We start from the raw sequence: 26,913 nt of genomic DNA on the forward strand, positions 1-26,913 counted from the left end.
CACACACACACACACACACACACACACACACACACACACACACACACACACACACACACACACACACACACACACACACACACACACACACACACACACACACACACACACACACACACACACACACACACACACACACACACACACACACACACACACACACACACACACACACACACACACACACACACACACACACACACACACACACACACACACACACACACACACACACACACACACACACACACACACACACACACACACACACACACACACACACACACACACACACACACACACACACACACACACACACACACACACACACACACACACACACACACACACACACACACACACACACACACACACACACACACACACACACACACACACACACACACACACACACACACACACACACACACACACACACACACACACACACACACACACACACACACACACACACACACACACACACACACACACACACACACACACACACACACACACAAACTTATATGGAATCACCATGTATTTCAAAGTAATATTTATTTCTTTTGAAAAAACTTGTTATTGTTGCGAAGAATAAAGGTTTTTGTTGAAAATAAAAAAATATATAAGACAATCGGATAGTACAGCTCGGTACGGTATAGGTTATTTGCTTGAGTTGCAAATTGAACGAAAATAAATAAACTAACTTTTGCGTCTAAAAACGAAAATATGCCTCATGTGGGGTTATAGAACTTACAACGGGGAAAGATTATTGGTCTTGTTTAGAAAGTAATGTTGTCAGAGGGATATAGCTGTAGAGCTAGGAGTAGGGCGTTCTGTCCAAAACCTATGCTAGGTAACAGGAATTAGGAAAGCTCAAAAATAAAGCAAGGGAAAGTCGACAAAAAGTAATAATGGCTCACCACCATCGTTTAATTGTCCAATCAGCTGGAAGACACCCAACCATTTCTCACCTGCCGCTCCAAAGGCAGCGTTTTCAGTTGAAACGATAAGAAGAAGAGTTCGTGTCTCAAGAAGTATACAGCAGGAGAGAGTTATGGGTTCCCGAGTTATCCAGGCAGCACAAGATTGATCGCCTAAATTGGTGTCTTCACCACCAAAACTGGAACATTGGGAATTGACAAACTGTGATATTTTTAGAAAAAGTCAGGATTTGTTTAAAATCAGATGACCCACGAAATCGTGTACTTAGAGGTCGAGGAAGACAAGCAAGAACGAAAACTGTCAGATCTCTTCACAATTATACAAGGAGAAGTGTAATATTCTGGAGAGGAATTGTGATCCGTAAAAAAACTCCTTTAATTTTCATTCAATCAACTTTAACTGCTCACAGGTATGTTGATAACCTGTAGTCAAGCTCTGGAGAGGTGGAACAGGAGAAAATTTAATTTTATTGCATGATAATGGACCTCCACATACCATTAGAGTGAGTAGAGACATCATTGAAGCAGAAGGTATCCCTTGTATGGAGTGGCCTACTTGCTTACCCGAGCTTAACCCTATAGAGTATTTGTAGGATACGCTTAAAAGAAAAATTAGAGCTCACCGGGATAATTCACAAAACACCGCACGGCTAGTACAAGCTGCTCCTGAAGGATGGAGCAACCTACCACAAAAAAATGTCGATAATTTGATTAAGAGCGTGCCCCGCAAATTGAATCTAGCATAAGGACTAGAGGTGATAACACTGACTACCACAAAACACAAAAAAAAAATAATTTAAACATTATTTGTTTTACATTGAAATTTTGTAAGCTATTGACATTAAAACAACTACTTTCAATTTGTTTGTTAAATACTTTATTGTTTTATTTAATTGTTATATATTTGTTATTAAATTGCTTTAAAATAAATATTGTTTGACTTTGTGCATTCGTTTTTTTAAATTCGCACGAAATAATAAGAAATATCAGGTGATTCCATATAAGTTTGGGTGTGTGTATAAGTAGAAATGGGTTACATTCAAGTTATTTTTGGATTATAAATATGGCATCAAAAGAATATTTATTTAAAGTAGGGACTTATAGGGGACGAAAATCTCCGAGGGGTTGACCCGGATTTACATCCCCATCTCGGGAAAGTTAGGCCAAAAGTTTAGGTCGAGGAGAAAATAGTAAATAAAATTCGATGAACAATAAAATAAACAAGAAAATTCTTTTAACAAGGAGAAAGCTTTCAAGAAAAGCAAAACAATACCAAGATAACTTCAAAAGGATAACAACGAAACAAAGGAACAATATAATCAAGAAATGGATCAAATAAAGGAAATGTTGGAAGAACTGAGTAGAGATACCTATTAAGAAGGACATACATGAGTTAAAAACAGAAATGAAGGAGGAAAATAAAGAGATTAGGAGCGAAATAAAAGAACTAAAAGAAGAATTAAAACAAAAAAATGAAGAAATAAAAATTTTAAAACTAGAAATACAAAAAATGAAAAGCGAATGGACAAGGGAGAAACAAGAATTGAGAGAAGAAATTAAAATGTTTAAGTCAGAAAATAAGAAAGTAAAAGGAGATATAAAGGAACTCAAAAGAATAACAGGAAAACTGGATAAAGAAAAAAGGAAAAATAATTTAGTCATTAGTGGACTATTAATAGACACTGAAGATACAATGACACTAAAACAAGAAATAAAAAAGATGATAGGAGAGCATCTAGGAGTCAATACTAACATTAAAAGAGCACAAAAGATTGGCCAAAAAATATGTTTAATAGAATTAGAAAATGGAGAAGAAAAAACAGACATCCTACGAAACAAGAGTAAACTAAGGAATGTTGGACCAGAAAAAATATGGACAACAGAGGACTATACAAAAGACGAGAAATAGAAAATGAAAACTATAAGAGACAAAACAAGAGAGATGAGAAATAACGGCAAAACAGTCAAAATAGGATACAATAAAATTATAGTGGACGGTAACCAGTGGAGATGGGACTATAAAGAAAAATTAATGGAACTAGGGGGTTCAAAAAACGAGTAGAGGGAAAAAGAAGAAAAGAAGTAGAGGCCAAACAAGAACCAGAAAAAAAATCCACAGTACAACAGACAATGTTAATGAAAATATAGAATCCATTAGTAGTCGAGGAAAAGAAACTGAAAAAATGGCAAAACCTCGCAATTTTTTCGTCCAGCATCGATTTGTACAAAAATTTGGGATTAGGCTCACTTCACCCTCTAGTTCATTTTCTATATGAAGCCGTTGTACGCTTTTGGGTTTTTAAGGGTGAAAACTACCCCTAATTGTAAAAAATTATAAAATAACATTTTAAACTTTAATATTGTCAACATTTGGTTCTTATTAGTTACATAATGCTTGTTTTATGCTTTAAGATATATCATAATATTTCAACCCTTACAACCACCCCTGTTGGAGCTATTTATAAAATTTTGACTTGTCCTAAAAGAATAATTTCGGCTGGCATCCATTTACATAAAAATTTGAGATTAGGATCATCTAACCCTGTACTTCATATTCTATATCATGCTCAAGGGCGTTGATCATTTTTAGGGGTGTAAACTACCCCTTATTGTCAAAAATTATATACACACATTGTAAACTTTAATATGGGTAAAATTTGGTTTTGATTGGTTAAGTAATGATTGTTTTATGCTAAAGGATATAATATCATATTTCAACCCTTAAAAACCACCCTTAATAACAATGCAATTTTTATAAGTAGATAATTTAATAGATCTATACAGAAAAAAAAAGTAGAATTAAAGAATTACAAAAACATTTATTTACACAAAAATACGAATTTACAAATATGTACAAATACAAATATAAATAGTTTTTTAGCCATCTTCCAGTATACGAGCTAGTTTTGTGGTATTATATACATTGAAAATGCTCTATAAGCGAACTATTCGAATTTTTCGAAAAAAAAAAGAATGTGTGTGTACTTTGTACGCACGTAAGAAGTTATACTTCTATTATATGATTTAAACGAAATTAATATACTTTTTATTTATATTTTATTTAAATATTAAACTAATTTATACTTACTACTGATCAAACATTTTTATTAAAACAGTGCCAAAAATTAAAATAATAAAAGAATAAAACACACACAAACACATTAAAAATACCACAAATGATTTCTGAACATTAATTGTCGGAATTTTTTTTAACTAAATACGTATTTTCTGAAAATAAAATTATATAATAAATATACTTACAATCATAAAATGTATAAAAAAATAAAAGTTTTTATTGGGATTCGAACCAGCTATCAGCTCGGTTGGTATATTGGGGTTCATTCGCCTTAAACGCTTCGCCACGGAGGCAATGTGTCATTATGTGCGAAGATCGACTAACTAAACGGATTAAGCTTTTGACATTTTTGAATTAAATTAAATTATTTTGATTTTGAATTGAAATGATTTAGAATTGAAAAAATACAACAAAACATAGAGTAAGAAAACAATATATTAGGTGAACATTGATAGAAATTTTGATGGTAATCAAATTGTGTAAATAAAAGTATTACATACTATGTATTTTGGTAGGTTCAAATAGGTAGGTACCTATGATACATTTACAATTATTACGTACCTGTTGCTTTTAAAAACTATTTAAATGTCACTACAATTATAAACTTTTTGGTTTCTGTCCTCACAACAATAAAACTAATATATTATACATTTGTTTACCTTCATATTGAACAATTATTTATTATTGACAGATCATTTCAACACCCCATCAGAGCCCGTATAACGACTAATACCATACTGTCGGTGTGCGCATGCGCGCAGATCAATATAAATTCACCCTCAATCTCAATCGCGCCTAAAGAAGTATAACTTCAAAAATTCGTTTTATAAACATAGCTCCTTTATTTTTGGCGATAAAAAGTTTTTTCAAAAATGATTTTGTATGATTTTTGAAGAGCTATAAGACTGTGTAAATTAAATTCCGTAAGATCCCTTAGTTTTTAATTGGGGTGGGTTTAAAAGGCTCGACAAGGGGTTGTTTGCTCGTAAATAGAGGTTTTAAACAGCAATATCTCGCTAACTATTCACTGTAATGAAAATCTGTGCCAAAGCAAATTTTAGTTATGAAAAAAGCTACAATTTAGTAGTGTGTCATTTTTTTCGTATCTAGTATTTTCGGAGATATTTTGAAGAAAATGGTGAAAAATACGAAATTGCAAAAAATCAATTTTTCTTTAAACTCCAATTTTTCTAAAATTAGGCCTTTTCAGTGGCTCAAACTTCTTGGGTGTATTGACAATATAAATACAACAGGAATTACAGAAAGGTAAAGACCAACTTTTAATTAGGAGAGTAGTTAGGGGGTTGTTTTCACTGATTTTTTCATAAAGAAAAGCAGGTACCGACCTTTTTTATCATAAGTCACTCAATTTTTATGCTAGAAACTTTTTGTTTTCTTATTTTGAAAAGTCTAATTGTATCCTTGAAAAAATATTATCTAAGTTTTCCTCGAAAAATGCAAAGTTTTCCCGTTATTTGGCTTTGAATATTTCTAATTATACATTTGACGAAAAAAGCTAACTTTTAACATGCCGTATCTCGGTTTGTATTGGCCGTAAAAATATTATAGAAACACAATTTGGTTTGTGTTACTAAACGACACAATTTCGATAACTACAGTTTTTTTGATTAAATGCATATTTTTTGAGTTACAGTAGAACGTCAATAATCCGGATTCATTGGGACCGGTCCCCATTTGGATTATCAAATTATCCGGATTATCGAAATTACTTTAAAAAAGACCAGTTTACACATTTAAGTACAACAAACATTTTAAAAGTTTATATTTTCTCATATACAGTAAAGTGTCTACTACTACATTCACACTCAAGATGCAGTAGAGGTAAACAAACCGAGACACACAAGGGGCACTCCTGAATCATGATTTAAAATGTATATACATTGTAAATCACATATGATGATTTACAAATTGTATACATTGTAAATCAAGATTCAGGAGTGCTCCTTTAACGGTTAACGTGTCTCGGTTTGTTTACTTCTACTGCATCTTGATTGTGAATGTAGAATAGAGGTGAAATTAATCAAAACATTTTTATGTTCAAACACTATTGTAATTTTTATTTATAGCAACATGTGCACAGTAAAAACATCAGACACTATTTGAACTTTTAAAAAATGTGTAAAGGCTTTTTGAACTGCGATAGAGGTTCGTTTTTTCGCAGCTAAGTTCTTAATTCATTTTAAAAGAATCAGATGTTTTTGCCCAAATACAAATCCGGATTATTGACGGTCCGAATTTTTGACGTCCGGATTATCGACGTTCTACTGTATTCTCAAAAAACTCTCTAAAAAAGTGGATTTTTTCGTCGAAAAACTGTTACTTTCAACCGCGAATAACTCGAATAATATTAGTTTTACGAAAAAAATGCAAAACACATTTTTTTCTTAGAATTACGTTTTACATCGATTTACATGGTTAAAATTTAATAAAAAATTCCCACCCCCGAGATGGGGTGGCAACCACCCCCAAGGTTTTAGCGTACAGCGGTATGATATAGAAAATAATCCTTGGACTATTCCCTACCTTCTGTAAAAATTTCAAGTAAATCCATGCTGGACGAAAAAATTGCGAGCCAAAATGCTTCATTTCCTCGACTATGGTGGTAAGATTAGTTTTAAGAATACTACGGTTAAAACCAATAATAATATTAGATATAAGATTGGTGGCGGGTATATTGATAGTATAGGTAGAGGTATCTGTAGTGGTAGTAATAACTTCACTAGTGGCAATAGGGACAATAATAAAAATGAGAAAAACAGAGAAAAATAATAATGGGGTGGATGGAAATGCTATCGATATTGATAATGGGAATAATGGCAATAAAAGAGACGATGATAATAATGCAAATAACTATAGTAGCAAAAATGGTAATAATGGAAAGGGAGAAGATATTGATAAAGGTAGTAATGATGACTGTAATAACTTATCAGGTACGGAGAGGATAAAACAAAATATAAGAATGAGAACCTGGAATATAACATCACTAACGGGAAAAGAGGTGGGACTAATGGAAGAAATGGATGAATATCAACTAAAAATTCTAGGACTAAGTGAAACTAAGAAAAAAGATAAAGGAAGTTGGAAAATGTCAGATAAATACACACTGTATTACTCAGGAGCAAGGACGGAAAGCAGAGCAAAGGAAGGGGTAACAATAATAATCTCAGATGACCTAAAAGTAATCAAGATTAAGGCCGTTAAGTCAAGAATAATAAATAATATTGGGAATACAATTAAATGTAAAAATCAACATCATTCAAATTTACGGACCATAGAAGGTACACCAGAAGAAGAAATGATAGAATCTACAGAAAATTGCAACATGAACTGGATGAGGCAATAGAAGATTACGAACCTGTAATAATAATGGGGGACTGGAACGCCAGAATTGGTAAGGCAGAGGAATGAGATACATGGGCAAATATGGAGAAGAAGTATTAAAAGAAATGGAAACAAAATGATAGAATTCTGTAGGAAGATATAATTTAAAAATAGAAAATACATACTAGAACCAAAAAATGGAGGAAAAATATACATTCGTGGTAGAAGAACGAAATGCTAAAAGCCTGATAGACTATATTATCTACTCCTAAGATTTAACAAAAACAATACAAACAATTGAAACTAAAACGGAAACCGAAATAGGATCCAACCACAAGATAATAGTAGCCGATTATATGGTTAGTACAATAAGTGAAGAAGGAATACGAGAGTATAAGAAAATAGCAATTCACAAAATGAAAAACAAAGAAATCACAGAAAAATATGAAAAAGACACAGATACAGAATTTGATAAAATAACGGAGGAAAAACAGAGGAGGACAATGGAAGAAAAATGTAAAGCTTTCAAAGAAATTATACTGAAGACAACGGAAGAGGCATGTGGAAAAATAGTAATAAATAAACATAGGAAAAGAACAGAATGGTGGAACTTTAATGTAAAAGAAAAGAAATCAGCATGGAAAAAATATCATAAAACAAAAATACAATCCGACAGAGAAAACTATATAGAAAAGAGAAATATAGCGAAAGCAGCGGCGAAAGAAGCGAAAAAAGAAAGTTGGAGAAGATATAAACGAAAAATACGTAGTAAACAATAAATCGTTTTGGACTAGGATAAAAAAATTCAGAACAAGTAAAAAAAAAGAAATCAGAGCAATAAAAGATGAAGGAAATAAATTAAGGACAGATACGCTGGAAATTTTGGAAACATGGAGGGAACACTATGAAGAAAAATTTGGAAGTACACCGCACGAAAGGCGGGGAACAAATGACATGGGGGAACAATTAAGAGATTTCAAGAGAAGAACTGGTAGTGGAAGTACACCGCACGAAAGGCTGGAAGAAACAAATGACATGGGGGAACAATTACGAGATTTCAAGAGAAGAACTGGTAGAAGCGATACGAAAATTGAAGATAGGTAAAGCTCCAGGGGAGGATGAAATTGCACCAGAAATAATCAAATACTTAGGAGAGAAAGGGAAAGACTGGCTGTGGACAATATGCAAAGACGCATGGAAGGAGAAAAGGATCCCAAATTGGGAAAACACTTTAATACTACCAATATATAAGAAAAGCGAGGAAACTCTTTGCGACAACTATAGAGCAATCTGCCTAGCTCAAGTAACTTATAAAATATACACAAAAATATTGGAAAAAGACTTAGAGAATATGTAGAACTAAATCAGGAAGAAGAATAAGGAGCATTCAGACCCGGAAGACAGACTAATGACAACATATTCAATTTAAAAAGACTGATAGAGAGAAAAATAGAAGAAGGAGAAGAGTTGTTCCTAACATTTACAGACTTGAAAGCTGCCTTCGATTCAATAGATAGAGAAGATCTGGAAATGCTTAAAGGACTTGGAAGTAGCCACAGAATTAATCAAGATTATCAAAAGTACATATGACGTAGTGAAAGCTAAAGTACAAATTGGAGGTCAGCGGTCAGAAGAGTTTCTAATGGACAAAGGACTAAGACAAGGCGACAGTCTCAGCCCCTTACTCTTTGTAATAATAATGGACCGAATAATTAAAAATATCAGAGCAAGGGGGCAAGAAGTTAACACCATAATCGGCTACAGAAATTTGGAATCAGTAAAAATAAATAGTCCACTATACGCAGATGATATAGTGCTTATACAGGGTGTTAATAAATAAGTATGAAAAATTTTAAGGGCTAATTCTACATGAAAAATTAATACCAGTTTGCTCTATAAATATATGTCCGCAAATGCTTAGTTTCGGAGATACGGGGTGTTGAAATTTTTATTTCAAACTCCCAATTTATTTATTGCTCTAAGACCAGTTGAGCTATGAAAATGAAATTTGGTGAGTTTTAGGAAGTAGTTATTACAAATTTTTTGACATACAATTTAGAATTTTGTATTCATCATTGACGCGCCTACGGGCAATGGTCTGAATTTTTTTAAAGAAAAAAATAGTACGCCACTGAGATATTTCGAATTATAAATTATTTTTAAATTCCACGTCTAATTTATGATAAAAAACATTTCTTGCCTTTTTTTCATATGATGCACCGTTTTTATGCAGAAAAATAAAACATCTTGGCGCGTATTTTTCATTTCTTAATACATCATCAAGAACTATCCAATATAATAATACTAAACTAGAATAATAACAGATAATATTACTAATAAGATTTTAACTAGGTGCAAAGCTGCAAGAAATGTTTAAAATAATCTCCTTTACAGATAATAGAAGAATTTTATATTCATCATTGGCGCGCGTACGGGTAATGGTCTGAATTTTTTGAAGAAAAAAATAGTACGCCACTGAGATATGTCAAACTAAAAATCATTTTTGAATTCCTCGTTCAATTTACGACAAAAAATCTTTCTTTCCTTTTTTTCATACGAGGCGCCGTTTTTATACAAAAAAAAATAAAACATCTTAACGCTTACCAAGTATTTGAGATAGTTTTCATATGCATAGAAACTTAGTTCAAATACTTTGTAAACGTTAATATGTTTTATTTTTTTGCATAAAAACGGCGCCGCATATGAAAAAAAGGCAAGAAAAATTTTTTGTCGTCAATTGAACGAGGAATTTAAAAATGGTTTTTAGTTTGACATATCTCAGTGGCGTACTACTTTTTTCTTAAAAAAATTCAGACCATTACCCGTACGCGCGCCAATGATGAATATAAAATTCTTCTGTTACCTGTAAAGGAGATCATTTTAAACATTTTTTGCAGCTTTGCACCTAATTGAAATGGTATTAGTAATATTTTCTGTTATTGTTCTAGTTTAGTATTATTATATTGGAAAGTCTTGATGATGTATTAAGAAATGAAAAATATGCGCCAAGATGTTTTATTTTTCTGCATAAAAACGGTGCATCGTATGAAAAAAAGGCAAGAAAGGTTTTTTATCATAAACTAGACGTGGAATTTAAAAATAATTTCTAATTCGAAATATCTCAGTAGCGTACTATTTTTTTTCTTTAAAATAATTCAGACCATTGCCCGTAGGCGCGTCAATGATGAATACAAAATTCTTAATTGTATGTCATAAAATTCGTAATAACTACCTCCTAAAACTCACCAAATTTCATTTTCATAGCTCAACTGGTCTTAGAGCAATAAATAAATTGGCAGTTTGAAATAAAAATTTCAACACCCCGTATCTCCGAAACTAAGCATTTGCGGACATATGTTTATCGAGCAAACTGGCATTAATTTTTCATGTAGAATTAGCCTTTAAAATTTTTCATACTTATTTACTAACACCCTGTATAAGGAGGACCTAAACAACAGAGAGATAAAGTGCAATCAGATAACATTAGAAAAGCTATCAACCTATGAATACCTAGGGAGTATAATAACTGACGACGAGAAAATAGACGTTGAAATAGCAAACAGAGGAAACAAATCGACACGAATATTTTATGCCTTAAATAAACCCATACTAGGACATAAAGACATGCAAATGGAAGTGAAAAGGAAGATTCACAATACAATAACAAGACCAGTAATAACCTATGCAAGTGAAAATTGGACAATACAGAAGAAACATGAGTCAAAAATAGAAGCCATGGAGATGAAACGCTTAAGAAAGATCGCAGGAGAAACAAAATGGGATAAAATAAAAAGAAATAAAGAAATAAGAAGAAGAACGGAAATAGAGCAATATTATATCACATCCAAAATAAACAACTAGAATGGTATGGACATGTGATAAGAATGAAACCAGAAAGGATGCCCAGGAAAATTCTGGAAATGGGAAACACGACAAAAAGGAGAAGAGGGCGCCCCCGAAAGAATTGGAGGGATCAAATAGAGGACATAGGAAATGCACGAGGGAAAACGAAAGAAGAAATGAAACGCCTAGCCAAAAACAGAGAAGCGTGGAAAAAAATGGGTGAAAGAAACAACGGACTATATTCCGACGCCGTAATAGGCATAAGGAAAAAGACAAGAAGACGAATTAAACACCCTGTATATTTTTATATTTTTAAAAACTCCTTAACAAACTGATCTATATCATGTAGGGTCTATTATGAATAATACAGGGTGAAGCTTTGAAATTTTTTGGAATTATTTCAGAAGTTAAAAAAAACGCTGAGACCTGTCAACTTTTAAATTCAGGTGTGCGCTTTTTAAATATAAATTTGAATGTACAGTATGAAACAAACTTAACAAACTGATTTCAACGAACTATGTAGTGTATACTTTTTATGAAGAAAATAAATGCAAAACTCAATATATTGATACTCAGTTAAGAAAATTATTGATATCTGTATTTGGCTAATTTTTAAAAATACATACCATCATTTAAAGCGTGATAGATTATTAATTTCCAAATTTTATGTATTTATTGTCTTGAAGAAAATAATTTCAAAATTTCACCTTGCAATATTCATAATAGTCCCTACATATATACTTTTTTGACATGGGGTTGTTAAGAAGCTTCTAAAAACATAAAAATATACATTAAAATTAAAGATGACTAGCTATGTTAGACTAGCGGGAATCAGTCTTTGCATTTATTTTAAATGTATGTTTAAAACACGCACATATTTAAAAGTTGACGGCTCAAAGCGTTTTTAAAATGTTTTAAAACAAGTACATACACAAACAATTTTATTGCATAACTGGCTTCCGCACTGTATATTTTTCGATGTTTTTTCTTCTTTTTTTTTGTTGAGTAAATAAACGGAGGAAATTTCAGCATACTGAAGAAGATGTTTGTCGAGAAATTATGTATTCTGACAGGTTTCTAGAGAGTCTTTATTGCAGAATTTGTCGGCTAGAATAATTTTGAAATCTTAAACCAAGAGTTAAGATGGATGGACACTTTGTGGGAAGTGTGTCACCAAAATGGGAAGTTTTACTTTAACTAATATCTGATTCTTACCTTTCTTCTTCGAGTGTATATATCTTAGATGATGTAAGTTGAACAAAACGGCATATATTCTTTGCCTTAAAGGTTGGTAAATTTCGTGAATTGGAGGAAATTCTCTATTGCCTTCATCTTCCATTAAACAGGGTAGTCTAATTTCTTGCGTGCTTAATGCGTGTAAAATTAACGGAGCCATCAAACCTTTCTGATGGCGCAGCGATGCTGTGCGGAGAACATCCGGAGATACAGTAGGGTTTATTAGATTTGGACTACCTATAAAAATTTAATAAATACATTAACACTATTGGAGGAACAATGTCCACCTTTACAAAATTTGTTAAAAAAAATAAGTAACTCGTACAACATAGAACCGTTTGATATGAACCCGTCAAAAATGCTCTAACTATCATAGAGGGAGTATATATTACGTAACGCAATTTTTGAAGATTTTTGACTCTTCCTCTCCCATGTAAAGCACCGTAACGTTTTTTTCTACCCCATATCTAAAATATATTGTAGGAAATATAAATCAATTATGTATTGTTACTGGGAAATAGATATATTATGTATGTATATAAATTAAGTTTCATTGTAAATAGTTAGTAATAAATTAAATAAAACCTACATAAATTAAGTGACTAAAATCCCCAAAATAACCCTATTTTTTTCGAGATGCTGACCATGGGTGGTGAATGTCTAATTTTGGTCTAACTTTATGTTTTTGATGGCGCTGAAAATAAAGTTTATTTTGGGAGAACATTGTCAAAATCGCAATTTTGCCATAAAAATAAAAAAAATTAAATCACGTTTTTCTTAAAATTAAAAGTGGCACCATTTTTTTTCTATAATACATCTATATCTAAAGCTCCCCATAAAACTTCTTTGAACTCTATAGTTTAACATAAACGTGATCAAATAGATAAATTTTAAATTTTGTTACTTAATTTTTGCGATTTAACTTTGCAATTCACGAATCTGCACATTTATTTTAAAAAATTCATAACTTTTATGACAAAAAGACTGAAAGTCTATAGAAGTTTTCGGGGTATTCACAAAAGTGAGAAATATATGCTGTAAAAATTTCAGACAAAAATATTAAAATGGAACAGCGAATTGTAGCGAGTTAAACGTAAAAAAAACGTGAATTCACTTTTTTTCCATTTTTAGGTTAAAATTGCGATTTTGACAATATTCCCTCACATAAAATTCAAAATAAACCTCATTTTCATTTTCAGCACCATCCAAAACATAAAGTAAGACAAAAATTAGCCATTCCCGCCCATGGTCAGTATCTCGAAAAATAAGCGTTATTTTGGGGATGTATAACGTAGGTTGCACAATTTTTTTTCTATAAAACATTTCTATCTAAAACTTTCCAGAAAACTTCTTTGTACTCTGTTTTAACATAAACATGATTAATAAGAAAACTTTCAAATTTCGTCACTCAACTTTTGCGATTAAACTTTGCAATTACGAATCTGCATCTTGTACTTTAAAAAATTCATAACTTTTATTAGAATAAGACTAAAAGCTTGAAACAGATAACACTGTCTTCAGAAATGTGTGCAATATATACTGTAAAAACTTTAGAAAAAAAAAATATTAAAATGGAACAGAGTTCTAGCAAGCTAAACGCAAAAAATGTGATTTCATTTTTTTTTAATTTTTAGGGTAAAATTGCGATTCTGACACTATTTCCCCACCTAAAATTTAAAATAAAGTTTATTTTCGTTTTCAACACCGTCAAAAACATATTGTAAGACCAAAATTAGCCATTCACCACTCATGGTTAGTATCTCGAAAAATAAGCGCTATTTTGGGAATTCCTAATGTCGAAAGTTGCACTATTTTTTTTTCTATAAAAAATTTTGATCTAAAACTTTCCAGGAAACTTCATTGTACTCTATATTTTATTATAAGCGTCGTTAAAAAGCTAAATTTCAAATTTCGTCACTCAACTTTTGCGATTAAATTTGCAATGCACAAATCTGCACCTTTTACTTTAAAAAATTCATAACCTTTATCATTATAAGAATGAACGCTTGAAACAGGTACCGTTGTCTTCAGCAATGCTAGAACTATACACTGTAAACATTTTAGAAACAAATATTACAATCGAACAGAGTTGTGGCGAGGTAAACGCAAAAAAAACGTGATTTCATTTTTTTTATTTTTAGAGTAAAATTGTGATTTTGACAATGTTCCTCCCCCACATAAAATTCAAAATAAACCTCATTTTCGTTTTCAGCACCAAAAACATACAGTATGTCTAAAATTTGCCATTCACCTCTCCATGGTCAGTACCTGTCATTTTGGGGGTGCCTGCCGCTCGCCTATGACAAAACTGTCACTGTGAGAGGAGAATTTTATAAAATACTCCCGTCACAGACGTCTAAAGGTGGGAAATTTTGTAATTAATGTTAATTTATACGTTTATACTCGTACCGATAATTTTCACCTCTACTAGTTTCATCTCTCCTTACTTCGCAATGTATTGTTTTCCATCTTTTGCGTTAGTAAAATCTACTCTTAGTAAGTATTAACATTTTTAGCCCAAAAAGTATTATTTAAACTTTCATACGAGTTGAAAAAGAAACAGTTTTGGTCAGTGAACAAATTTGTATACCTATTTGTATAGGTAAACTTTAAAATTTTAGTGAAAAGTCAATTTAGAAGACAAGTGTATTCTGACAACTAATAAATATCGGTCCCCGATGGGGGACAAAAATACACAACTGACGTCTTTTGTGACGACAGATGCTGATATGGATAACAGTGATTTAATTTCAAGTGTTACTAATAATAATCCAAGTGATAGTAAAGTCCAGAAAACAAAGCAGTTGGAACCGAAAACTTTCAATATTCTTTCAGATAAGTACAATGTACAAAATATTTGGATATAAATAGAAAGTACCGAAAATAACAATGTAGGAAAATTGCATGCAATGGCAGTTGCTCATATCCTTTTTAAAAAATTTAAACTTAATAAAATTTTGGAAATTAAGAGTATAGGCCGAAACCGGATTAAGGTTTTATTAAAATCACTATTAGAAGCAAATAATTTAGTAAAACATCCCCTCCTAAAGTCAGAAAATGTAAAAGCATTTATTCCAAATCACTTACTTGAAATTAAAGGGTTAGTAAGAGACGTTGATACTCGTTACGATATCAACTATCTTATGGAAAATATAGAATCACACTCACGCGTCACTAATATCTACAGATTAAATAGAAAAGTCCAAAAAGAAGACAGAACATTTGAATTTGTACCAAAAAAAAACTATTGTTGCTACATGTGAGGGGAATATTTTACCAGATCGAGTAGCTTTTAATCGAGTCTCTTTTCCTGTTGAACAATTTGTAGGAAGAGTAAGCCAATGCTACAAATGTTTAAGATATGGGCATTTATCTAAACAGTGTAATAGCACTCAAGAAAAGTGTATCAATTGTGGCGAAATTAAAGACGATAAACGTAACTGTGATAGAAATTTAACTTTTTGTATACACTGTAAAAGCAAAGATCATGTTTCTAACTCAAAAAAGTGCCCTCTTACGATAATAAAAAAAAATTAAAAATATAATGATACAGCAAAAAACCTTTTTTAAAGAAGCTAAAGAAACTTCTGAAAACTCCTTATCCAGTCTAGTAAGTCACAACTCATTTTCACCGCTATTATGACCAACATTTTCCAGTTCTTCCTAATAACCATCGTCTGTCATTATCACAACCTAATCAAATCCCTAAAAATACCAATGGCAATCAAAATAACTTCCTTTCCCAACCCAATCCTGTAAGCTTTAGTCCTCCAATGAAGAAGAAGAGAAAATCAAACTCTCCCACTATTCAGTCACCTATCCACGAACCATTATTTCCATTTTCCTTTGGACCTTCACAACCTTTGCCGATAAATTCAAATAAACCAAACTACTCCTGTTTGGAAACCAAGAAAAGTAGTATTGCTAGCAACTTATCCATTTTTATCGTGGACTTTTTAAATAAAATTCTTTCAAGTAACAATAGACAACCTATTGATATTAAATTAATTACAAGTAGTATAGAACAGGTATTGGAGGATACTTAAGGAGGATACTGAAAAACCAATAAAATGCCCAAAACACGCAATTTAAATATAATGCAATAGAATGCACGTTGTGCTATAGCTAACAAAAATAGTCTGGTACAATTTCTTTATGATAAAAATATTGACATTGCTCTTATAAGTGAAACTTGGTTTAAAAGAAATCAACAACATACTTTTAGTGGTTACAATATAGTCCACAATGACAGAAACGATGGCTACGCCTGGTGTGGCAATTTTGGTACACAAATCACTTCGTTTTGTTGAACATAAGATCATTATAAATTACAATGAAAATATTTTAGTATGTGCTATCCAAGTTAAATATGGAACTTTATTGTTAAATTTTTTATCTATTTATAAACCTCCAAATATACAAACAATATATGACGATTGGACTAAAATTTTTGAACAATTTGAGGGTACTTTAATTATAGGTGGTGACTTTAATGCACACCACTCTATATGGGTTTGTCATAATAATGATACCATAGGGTCACAACTTATGAATGTCGCAGATGATTTAAATTTAACTGTTTTAAATAATGGCGAACCTACAATTTTGAGACGTCCTGAGCAACAAGATTCGGCTGTCGATGTAACTTTTTGTTCACCTGAATTAGTTAACAAGACATCTTGGAATGTCATTAATGACACTCTAGGATCAAATCACTATGTCCTATCTATAGAACTTCTTTTTGCAATTAATGAAAATGAAATATCTCCTAAAAATAAATGGAATATTAAAAAAGCCAATTGGCCGTTATATACCTCGACTATTCAGAATTTACATGATACAAACAATTTTTACTCAGATAATCTAATTGATCAGTACTCCTTCATAAATAATATAAATACGGCTGCAGAAGCAGCTATACCCCAATATAAACCCTATAAATGTAAACGGCACCCACCTCCTTGGTGGAATATTGATTGTGACAATATTATCAAACGACGAAAATTGGCTGTAATCAAGGGCGCCCATATAAAAATTTTTAGGGGGGGGCCAAACGTGAAGATGTTGCACATTACATTTTGTATATTTCGGATGACAATATATACAGTAGACGCTCTCTATAACGAACACGGATATAACGAGGTTTCGCTTATAACGAGGTACATTAGGTGTCCCATGAAATTCCTATTGAACTATAACGCTCTATAACGAGGCATATTTGGTTATAACAAGGAAAATTTAAATCGAAGAATACTTGTTTTTACCTGTTTTTAGCGTTGTAATGGTCATAAATAAATAAATGCCCCAACTACCTGTACATAGAAATGCCCAACATCTGTCTTATTATCGAGGCCAGTGCCGTAATAAACTCGGCCACCTGTAATAAACATCTGCCTGTTTATCGACCGATATTGAATACTACAGGAAATTTACAATTTATGGCGTCGAAGTCTCATATTGTTCACTGTTCAGGTTGACCATCGACATCTAATAAACTACGTAAGAGGCATCAAAACATTTCAATATTATTATTGTTTGATATAACGAGATCCGCTTATAACGAGATAATTAATCCACCATTTCAGTTCTCGTTATAGAGGGAGTCTACTGTAGTTTAAACCACCTAGTTTGAACCCTGTTGTGAGAAATTATTCATACATTTAAACACTAGACCAAGTTTTTAAATGGAAATGCCATGGGTACCTCAAAAGTTGCACTTCTCTTTAAAACCCGTTTGAAAAGAATACAAAGCTTGCAAAGCCTTCCCTTCAACTTTGGCGAGCAGACTAACCATGAGTATGTGTCGAACCAAGTTTTTACTTTAAAATCTTAAAATGGAGTCCCCTTTATTTTTGCAGATTTAGAATCCTTATGAAAAATAAGGCACACATATTCCAAACATTTTTAGAATCGTTGATAGATGGCGCAAATAAATCGCATTTTCCGAATATAGCGCCATCCGTCAACAATTCTAAAAAAGTTCGAATAAATGTTACTTATTTTTTGAGGAGGAAACTCAATCTGCAAGAAAAAACGGGGGTTCCTATTTAAGATTTTAAAGTTAACTCTCATCCCACCTCCAGAGTGTGGAATGAAAAATCCTGTTTGGTGTCATTCTATAGATTTTTGAAAAATATTAAACACGTGTTTTTTAGTTTTTTTTTGGAAGTATATTTCTCGAGATATTAGACCGTTTCTATAATTTTGCTATGGTATCACGATATACCGTTTTTTCCGATTATAGCGCTATGTATCCACAATTCTCAAAATGGCTCGAAGAAAATTTGCTTATTTTTACAAGGAAAATCCAAATCTGCAACAAAAATTAGGGGTTCCATTTAAGATTTTAAAGTTACCCCCGCTCCACACCCAGGGGTTGAAGTGGTGGACTTGTTTAGTGTCATCGCATAGATTTTTGAAAATTATTGAACACGTATTTTTCAGTTTTTCGATCCGATGTTCATTTCGCGAATTATTCGACCTTTCCGCTACTTTTGGGACACCCTGTATATAACACTCATTCATCATGAAAGATCACCTGTTTTTCATTTAAATAAAATTGTTCTGTTCATCATAATGCACACCTTAAAAATAATCTACTTACTAAAAAAATACTTATGCAAACTAAATTTGACTATGTTCAATAAATTTAAAAAATTATTTTTCAGTATGAATTTATTTCGAAATATAAAATATAATTAGTACTTTATACCAGTTCTCAAAGATTATCGGTCAGAGATCTGATTTCTTGCTGATATGGTTTTTTTTGCAGTATTATAAATGATTCATTTAATTGATAATTTTGGGTGTCGATTACAGTGTATATATGTTTCCCACGCCTCTAATCTCTTTCAATGTTTTCGTTAATAGCATACCGTGATTGTGGGAAATGTGTATTATGCACATTCTATATAGACCACTGTCGCAGACACAAAGATTTTCTTAAACTATAAATAACTACCCAATATGTGAATTTTTTTGATTAATAAATATGTTGTTTCCAATTTATCTCTCAAAATTATCCAATAATTTTTTGACAAAAATACGTTTATGTAATATAAATTTAATTTTTGTTCTTTCCCGAAAAGCTAGGGGGGCCACGGCCCCCCGCCCGTGTGTATGGGCGCCTATGGCTGTAATAAATTACAAAAAAAAGTAATTTTGAAAATTATGTTAAATATCAGGAGATCTCAGCTAGAACGAAAAAAACATTAAAAAGTATAGCCAAAAAGCATTGGATTGAATGGGTCTCTTCGCTCAATAAAAATACATCAGCTACAACTCTTTGGAATCAAGCTAAAAAACTTTACAGAAAACCGGTACCAAACATAAAATCTTTAGATCAGAAATGGATGGATGACTTTCTTATTAACCTTTGTGTCTATACCCAGGTACCTGGGTATCATTGGTAATTGTTTTATCTAAATAATTGGCGATAGTACAAATATTTTTATTCCAGTTTCTAGTTATTCCTAAAATTATTCAAAACGAAGAGATTTATAATAAAATCAAAAAGAAAAAAATGCATATAATATATTAAAAATACCTGTCAAAATTTTTACACCATTAAGTCCACACCTGTGGCACCCGGGTAACAATAATGTTTAGTAAATCATGAAGCTGTGTCTAGTTTTTTTTATAATAAAAGTGATATAGAAACATAAATAAAAGTTACATTTCAAATATTGTCCGCACTTACTTATTTTTACTGAGTGTTTGTTACATAATGGACGATTACAAACATTACATAATTTTGGTGTCTTTCTTAGCCATTTTTTCGGTAAAGACATGCAAATGCAGCAATTTCCAACAATTTTGAGGCGTCCAGTGGAATCTCGGAGAGATAATGACTCTGCTGTATTACTTGAATCTGTAGGTAGAGGTTTTCCTAACATGCACTCAATTCCTGACCTGGATGAAAAATTTTGATATACATTTGGCATTAGATCTAGCATAAATTGGAGGCATCACTAGTTGTTTCCCTAAGTCTTGTAGAAAAATTCTACGCTTACTAGTTTCAGTAGAACGGTGTGGATTTGTATTATAGGTTGCTAGGCAAGCTACGTCTAGGATATGGTAAAAGGAAGCTACTGGCCAACGCAAAGTTCTGCGTTTACTGGAATATTGAGAAACCATTTTGTCCATGTTGTCTACGCCTAATTTAGTTTTATTATAGTACTGAATTATTCCAGGTTTATTTTTTGAGCCACTTAAATTATCGTTGTCATGCATTGTTGACAATAAAATAAGATTTTTCCTTTTGTGGCACATAATGAACAAGTGGTAACATGACTGCACTGAATACATATAATGACGATTCAGGCTCACGCTCTGGCGAAGGCAGCATTTTTTGTGGAATATATGGATTGTTTCTTTTTATTATCATTAGTTAGTAGTCCAATCATCTGGTCTTTCAATAGGGGTTAGCCGGGAAAGTTTAGCGGAAGTTTTGCAAATTGGTAGTCTTATAGATTTTGAGGTGCTCTATCCGAATTTTCACCGTGCAACCTCTTTTTGACCTAGGAAATGGCACCATTTTGGGAAAAATGGTACCAAAAACTGGTTTTTTGCAAATATCTTCTTACCAGTCGATTTTTCGACAAAAATAGTTCTATACAAAATTATTCTGCGGAAAATTTGCAACATTTTATGTTCAATTAATTTTTTTCGTCAGACGAATAGTTTCGGTGTAAGAGCGCCGCGAATGTGATCACGACACTCCTATTGGCAGAAAACTCATTTCCACACCACCATGAGGTAGAGCAATGGCGCGTTTTTTTTTCTCGTGGTATCCCCAGTAGGCCTAGTCCATCTGACGCACTTATCGTGCTATCTAACGCATCTTTCTTCTGCGTTTTGCTGTCCATGATGGACCGGGTTCACCAGGTTCAGCAGTTTCAACAGGTTCTTCGACGTTGGAAGTGCGCGATTCTTCGGTTATTTCTTCTACGGAATCCGCTTCCGCTTCAAGTTCAGCCTGAAATGTTTCAAGAATATTTTCGGTCTCGTCCTCTTCGTCGCTGTCTTGTACTCGAGTCTCTAAATTCGAACACGCCTCATTACAATTTATGCACATCGTTGAGCACTTTAGCCCAGCCTTTCTGCATCCGCATGCTCCTTGACATCCTTTTTTGCATTTGCAAGAAATAAGTTTCAATAAACTTTCCGGAGCAGGAGGCCGCAGTGTGGTGACAGGAATCAGTCCGTTGATACTTTTTTTCCATCCCCATTGTTCGGCATTCTTTTCCACCCCATACCACTGCTGGACTTGGTGATATGCGCGGAACGAATGTTGTCTTGCTGCCGCTTTTGTTGGAGGTAGTGAGGCGATATTGAATTTATTTTTATATGCTGATCTCATAAAACACTGATACCTATAGTCATTCAGCGATATAGTCTTCTTGTTACTGTAACCGTATACAGCTGTAACGAGAAATTGTTCTCCTACTTCAGCGATAGTTTCTGGGTCGGCATCTCGGTCTTTGAATACTGCGATAAGCTTCGCCAGTTGCGGATTCTTTTTCAATGCAGTCATGTATTTGATTTTTCCTTGATTGAATAATGCTGATGTGGTGTCACATCCACTAAAAGCGTGCAAAAACAGTGTGTTATCGGCGGTTGATTTGTCTGTGATGCATTGTGCTGAATAGATCTGTTGCAACGTTTTTCCTCTTCCGGGTTTTAAAAGATATGTGTTTGGGCGTGTGCATAATGCAACCAATAAAATAAGAAGGTCCGTGTCTTCACCAACAACTATTGCGGAATCGAATGCAGATGAAACGCTGTTTGCCGTTGTTACGATTAATACATCTGCATCTTCTGTGGCTTGCTTGATCGTGAAGTTTGCAGCTTCAAATTTTAATTTCAACATTTCAATCAGGCGGTTTTTGTTCTTATCATTGGCCAGAAATTTCTCTTGTGACACGGTCGGAACCATTGTTTCGTCGAAAAATATGTCCACCGCAGCATGCATCCGTGATCTTCGTGATCGCTCCGCGTATTTCGTACCACGGTTCTCAGCATTTTCGGGATATCCATCAAACACGATGATAGCATTCGAAGTATAGTGTGATTGAACGAATGCGACATAATTATCACAAATGGACGAAAATGGTTCGCCACGATTCCAGACAACCCGGTGTAATAAGTACCTCCATCGATAACACACATGGCGGATCCAAAGTCGATATCATTAGGGCATTGATTAAATGCCTTGTACAGCGCAGATTTAACGCACTTGCGCATAATGCCTTGTTCATTGAAGAGCGACAATGGAAATGGAGCAAGTTCGAAGGTGAGGAAGTTTCGCAGTTCTTCATCAGATTTCTTCGTTATGCACATTCTCTGAAAAATTGCTAATGGATCAATCGTGACTACGTCTTCTTCTATCCGAATGCTAGCATTCATGACGCTAAGTGGAATTACTCTGTCATTTCGTTTGAATTTAACAGTGTTGAAGTCTCCACCAATGATTTTTGAAAGACCCGCTCTACCGAGTTCTTGTGCCATATGAGGATTAATTTTCTCAGTTCCGGAAATTCCGGTGCTGATTGACATGATTTCTTCTATTTCAGGAAAAAGATTATGTTGGGCGAACCAATCCGTCAATTTTTCGACGTCAATGTTGTCACGACTGATTCGCGAGCCTCTCAGATCAACATGCTGCTCGGAACTTGCAAAAGCTACATTGCAGAATTGTTCAATCCCTTCACAAACGTTGTGTAGAAATACCATCCCTAAAGTCCACATTGTAAGCACGCTGTCCCTGACTCCTCGGCCATGAGTAAGGCCACCGATGCACTTCATTGTCCTCATCAGCGATTGTTCAATAGTCATATCTGACCACGTACCACACCAAAACTTATCGGATCGTCGGATTGTAAACCATCCTTTGGTAGTAAATGACTCATATTCATCAGCAGTCATTTTTTCTTCCAAACTATACATATCTTGCAGATACAAATGGCAAGACTTGGCATATAAAAAGTGGCCACTGGCATGGAAGTAGGGCAACATTTTATGGATGGTGTCAAGATGTAGATGCCAATTACCCATTCTTTCTGCCTCGATGAATTGTTTCAGCAGCGTAACCATCCGAAAGTATTGAACCCATAACTTTGCCGTAGCGCCGCGTTGTTCGAATTTCACCAGCTGCTCTTCAAATTTATTAGCAAGTTGCTTGTAGCATTCTTCTTGATCTGCCTCGAGTACCACTGTCCTGTCCAAGTTGTATAAAATGTCTTCTAGTTCTTGACGCTCATCAGGTGTAAAATCAATTGACTGCATGACAATTTTTGCAATCGCAAGATGAGTCAACGTATGTGCTCTGACTGCGCGTGCATATGCATGTCCAGCCATAATTTTATCGATGGAATTAAGGGCATAAATTGTGTTGAAAAGCTCTTTCAAGCCGCTACCAGCCATTATGTACCCGATAGATCCCATGAACGACATTAACAAATGAAATCCACCAAGTCTCACAACGACGTTACTTAATTTTGTATCATCACCACTCGTTGAAACAATGTCTCGCGCTTTAATATATAACGGCTGGTCAAATGTAACGAAGCAAGTTTGCTGATTCAAACACTCAGATTTCTCGGCAGCAGAACAAAGAACCGTGTAAATTGTATCGTAATTCCCCGGAGGAGCATTTATAAAAGGCAGACATGCTACGAACGATTTCTGGAAAGAAAGGTCTGCAGTGGCTTGATCCATGAACCCGCCCCATCCAGGTATGTTACCCAGATTAGCCCATTTCCCGTATAACCATAATAAGTCTGTTGCGGACGGAATTACCACGTTCGGTACCAAACGAATGCTGTCCAGGTTTCGAATTTCGATAGCTTTCGAACCTAGAACACTTTTTTTTTCGAATGTTTTCAGTGCGACACTACCAAATTTTCCAATTGTTTGAGCAGACGGCATTTTCTTCAGACGTTCGATTTTTTGATCCGGAGCGATAGCGGTTGCAGGAGTTATACATTGAATGCCCCCCATAGCATGAAAAGTGTTGTAACCATCTATTGTTCGTGTGTTAAAATCTGCGTTATCAAAAACACATTGAGAAAACGCAAAATCCTCGATACCCAACGATGGCCGCATTATAGTAGACTTGAAAAAGCATTGCTTCGGTGTATGAAGCACAATAGCCAAGATATGATAACGTGTCTATTAATCGCCGTGATCCATACTTTTGGTACAAAAATGCCGCTACACCAATTTGCATCGGCGATAAAAAAGATTTTGGCCTTACTGCGGCAATCACGCAATGCGCCAGAGCAGTACTTTTAGTCTTCCATTTTTCTAAAGACGAACGTTTATTTTTCAATATAACGTCGTCCAGTAGGGTGCGTAAAGTTTCAGGTACATCCGAAGATACTCCCTGAAGAAAATTATCTGATGGCGGATAATGCGTGGTATCGTAAACCTTAGAGCGGATGTCCTCTACAATGATTACCGCAGCAGTTTTTACAATACGCATCCGTTCTTCTTCCTCGTTGAACGATTTTTGGCTATACCAGGCATCTGTTAATACTTTGTATCCTGTGTTTCGAAAGCAGACCACAGGGGACTTGTTCGCAGAAAATGCAATAACAATATCGTCACCATATTTCTTCAAAAGTTGCGCCTTAACAGTCTTCGTGTGCGGACGATAATCGCCTTCAATTTTATCCATGAGTTCGTCCAGAGAAAACTGACATTCTTCATAATTTGCCTCAAGATGAGAGTAAATATACTGCATCGCAGTATCGATTTCGCTCGCATGCGGACCTCTTTTTCTATCGGTTTCTCCAGAAGATGGTGCGTGATACAACTTTTTCATGCATGCGATATGATACAGTCCATCAGCTGCGACTAGATCGTGAATTTGTTCAAGACGCTCAACAATCTTTCGACCCCAATCATCGTTACGTTCTCTAGCGAGTTGTATAATAGTGTCTTTCATCGATATCTTGCGCACATTGTACACCATCTTACGAGCACGCTCACGAGGGCCTAGCTTCTGTAACTTTTTCATTAGTTCTGTTACTACAGCCGCACACAGAAAACAATGATTTTTAAATGAAAATGTCGAGACACTAGATCGCCGTTGTGGAGGAGAGTAAGCGCTAACACCTCCTCTACGTAGAAATGCAGCGATTAATTTATCGTTATTATATTGCCTTCGACACGCTTCGTGAACCTGTATCGAAGTTAGTCCTTTGAGGAGGTCCTTTTTACCATCCTTTCTTTTAATACTGGATTGGCGAAATGTCTCCAACCCTTTTTCCTTAACTTGAGTCACTGCACTTTCAGCTAAAGGATTCTCGCAAATAAAACAGTTTTTTTTCTCGGTCGCCATGTCTCTGAAAACGATACACACGCACAGAAAGACGTACTCGAACTGAGGCCCAACGGCAGATGTCTGCTAGAGAAGGGGACAAGGCCGAAGGGAAGGGCCTTTTATACCTGCGTTTTAACAATAGACCGTTGGGAGCGCTCAGGGGTCGGTTTATGACGCGGAGTGGAAGATTTTTCACCAATGCGTGTATTGCGGTTACATTGTCCGCGCTCTTACACCGAAACTATTCGTCTGACGAAAAAAATCATTTAGACATAAAATGTTGCAAATTTTCCGCAGAATAATTTTATATAGAACTATTTTTGTCGAAAAATCGACTGGTAAGGATATATTTGCGAAAAACCAGTTTTTAGTACCATTTTTCCCAAAATGGTGCCATTTCCTAGGTCAAAAAGAGGTTGCACGGTGAAAATTCGGATAGAGCACCTCAAAATCTATAAGACTACCAATTTGCAAAACTTCCGCTAAACTTTCCTGCTAATACTGCCAGATGATTGGACTATAGCACCAACTAATGATAAATTCGAAGACAACAGGAGACAGGGTAGTGGAAGAGTTGTGAAAAAATTATCCATTGTTATGTTTCGTCCAGAATTTTTGTATCTGTAACACAAATCCTTTACTACACGTTCACCTTGAGTAGTTTTACGTCCAGTTGAATTTTTTCCAGTATATATTTGTCTAAAAAGTGGATACGAATTACCGTCAACTGAATTTTCGTCGAAATTATGAGCGAAGTGTACCAAAACAATGCCGGGTACCTGGGTAGTACGGGTATAGACTACCGTATCAGGTACTTGGGTATAGACATAACGGTTAAAGTTGCACCCCCAAATAATTCCCAGCTACATAGCATCAACCCCAGCTGACAAAAATCATTTTCTCTTAAAACCTTTCACTTACAATGAACTAATTTTCGCTATAAATAATCGTAAAGATAATAGTCCAGGATACGATCATATCAAATACTCCATGCTTCTAAATCTTCCAGAAGTAGCAAAACACTTTCTATTGAATCTTTTTAATCGTATAGTTCAAGACAATTCTGGCGTAAATATTTTTAAAGACATAATTGTTATTCCGATTCTAAAGCCTACAAAAGATACAAATTCAGCCGAATCTTATCG

At 34.1% G+C, this 26,913-nt stretch overlaps 1 protein-coding gene across 1 annotated transcript in view; it reads right to left on the reverse strand.

Annotated features, from left to right (window-relative positions):
* LOC126884376 (constitutive coactivator of PPAR-gamma-like protein 1 homolog) overlaps window positions 1-26,913 on the reverse strand; it is a 336,683-nt gene that overhangs the window by 111,008 nt on the left and 198,762 nt on the right. Inside the window, exon 9 of the mRNA XM_050650301.1 lies at window positions 12,421-12,678. Within this exon, the coding sequence (XP_050506258.1) occupies window positions 12,421-12,678 (258 nt within the window). The remainder of the gene's footprint in view (window positions 1-12,420; window positions 12,679-26,913) is intronic.

This window comes from Diabrotica virgifera, chromosome 5 (genome assembly GCF_917563875.1).
Source record: "Diabrotica virgifera virgifera chromosome 5, PGI_DIABVI_V3a".
NCBI lineage: Eukaryota > Metazoa > Arthropoda > Insecta > Coleoptera > Chrysomelidae > Diabrotica > Diabrotica virgifera.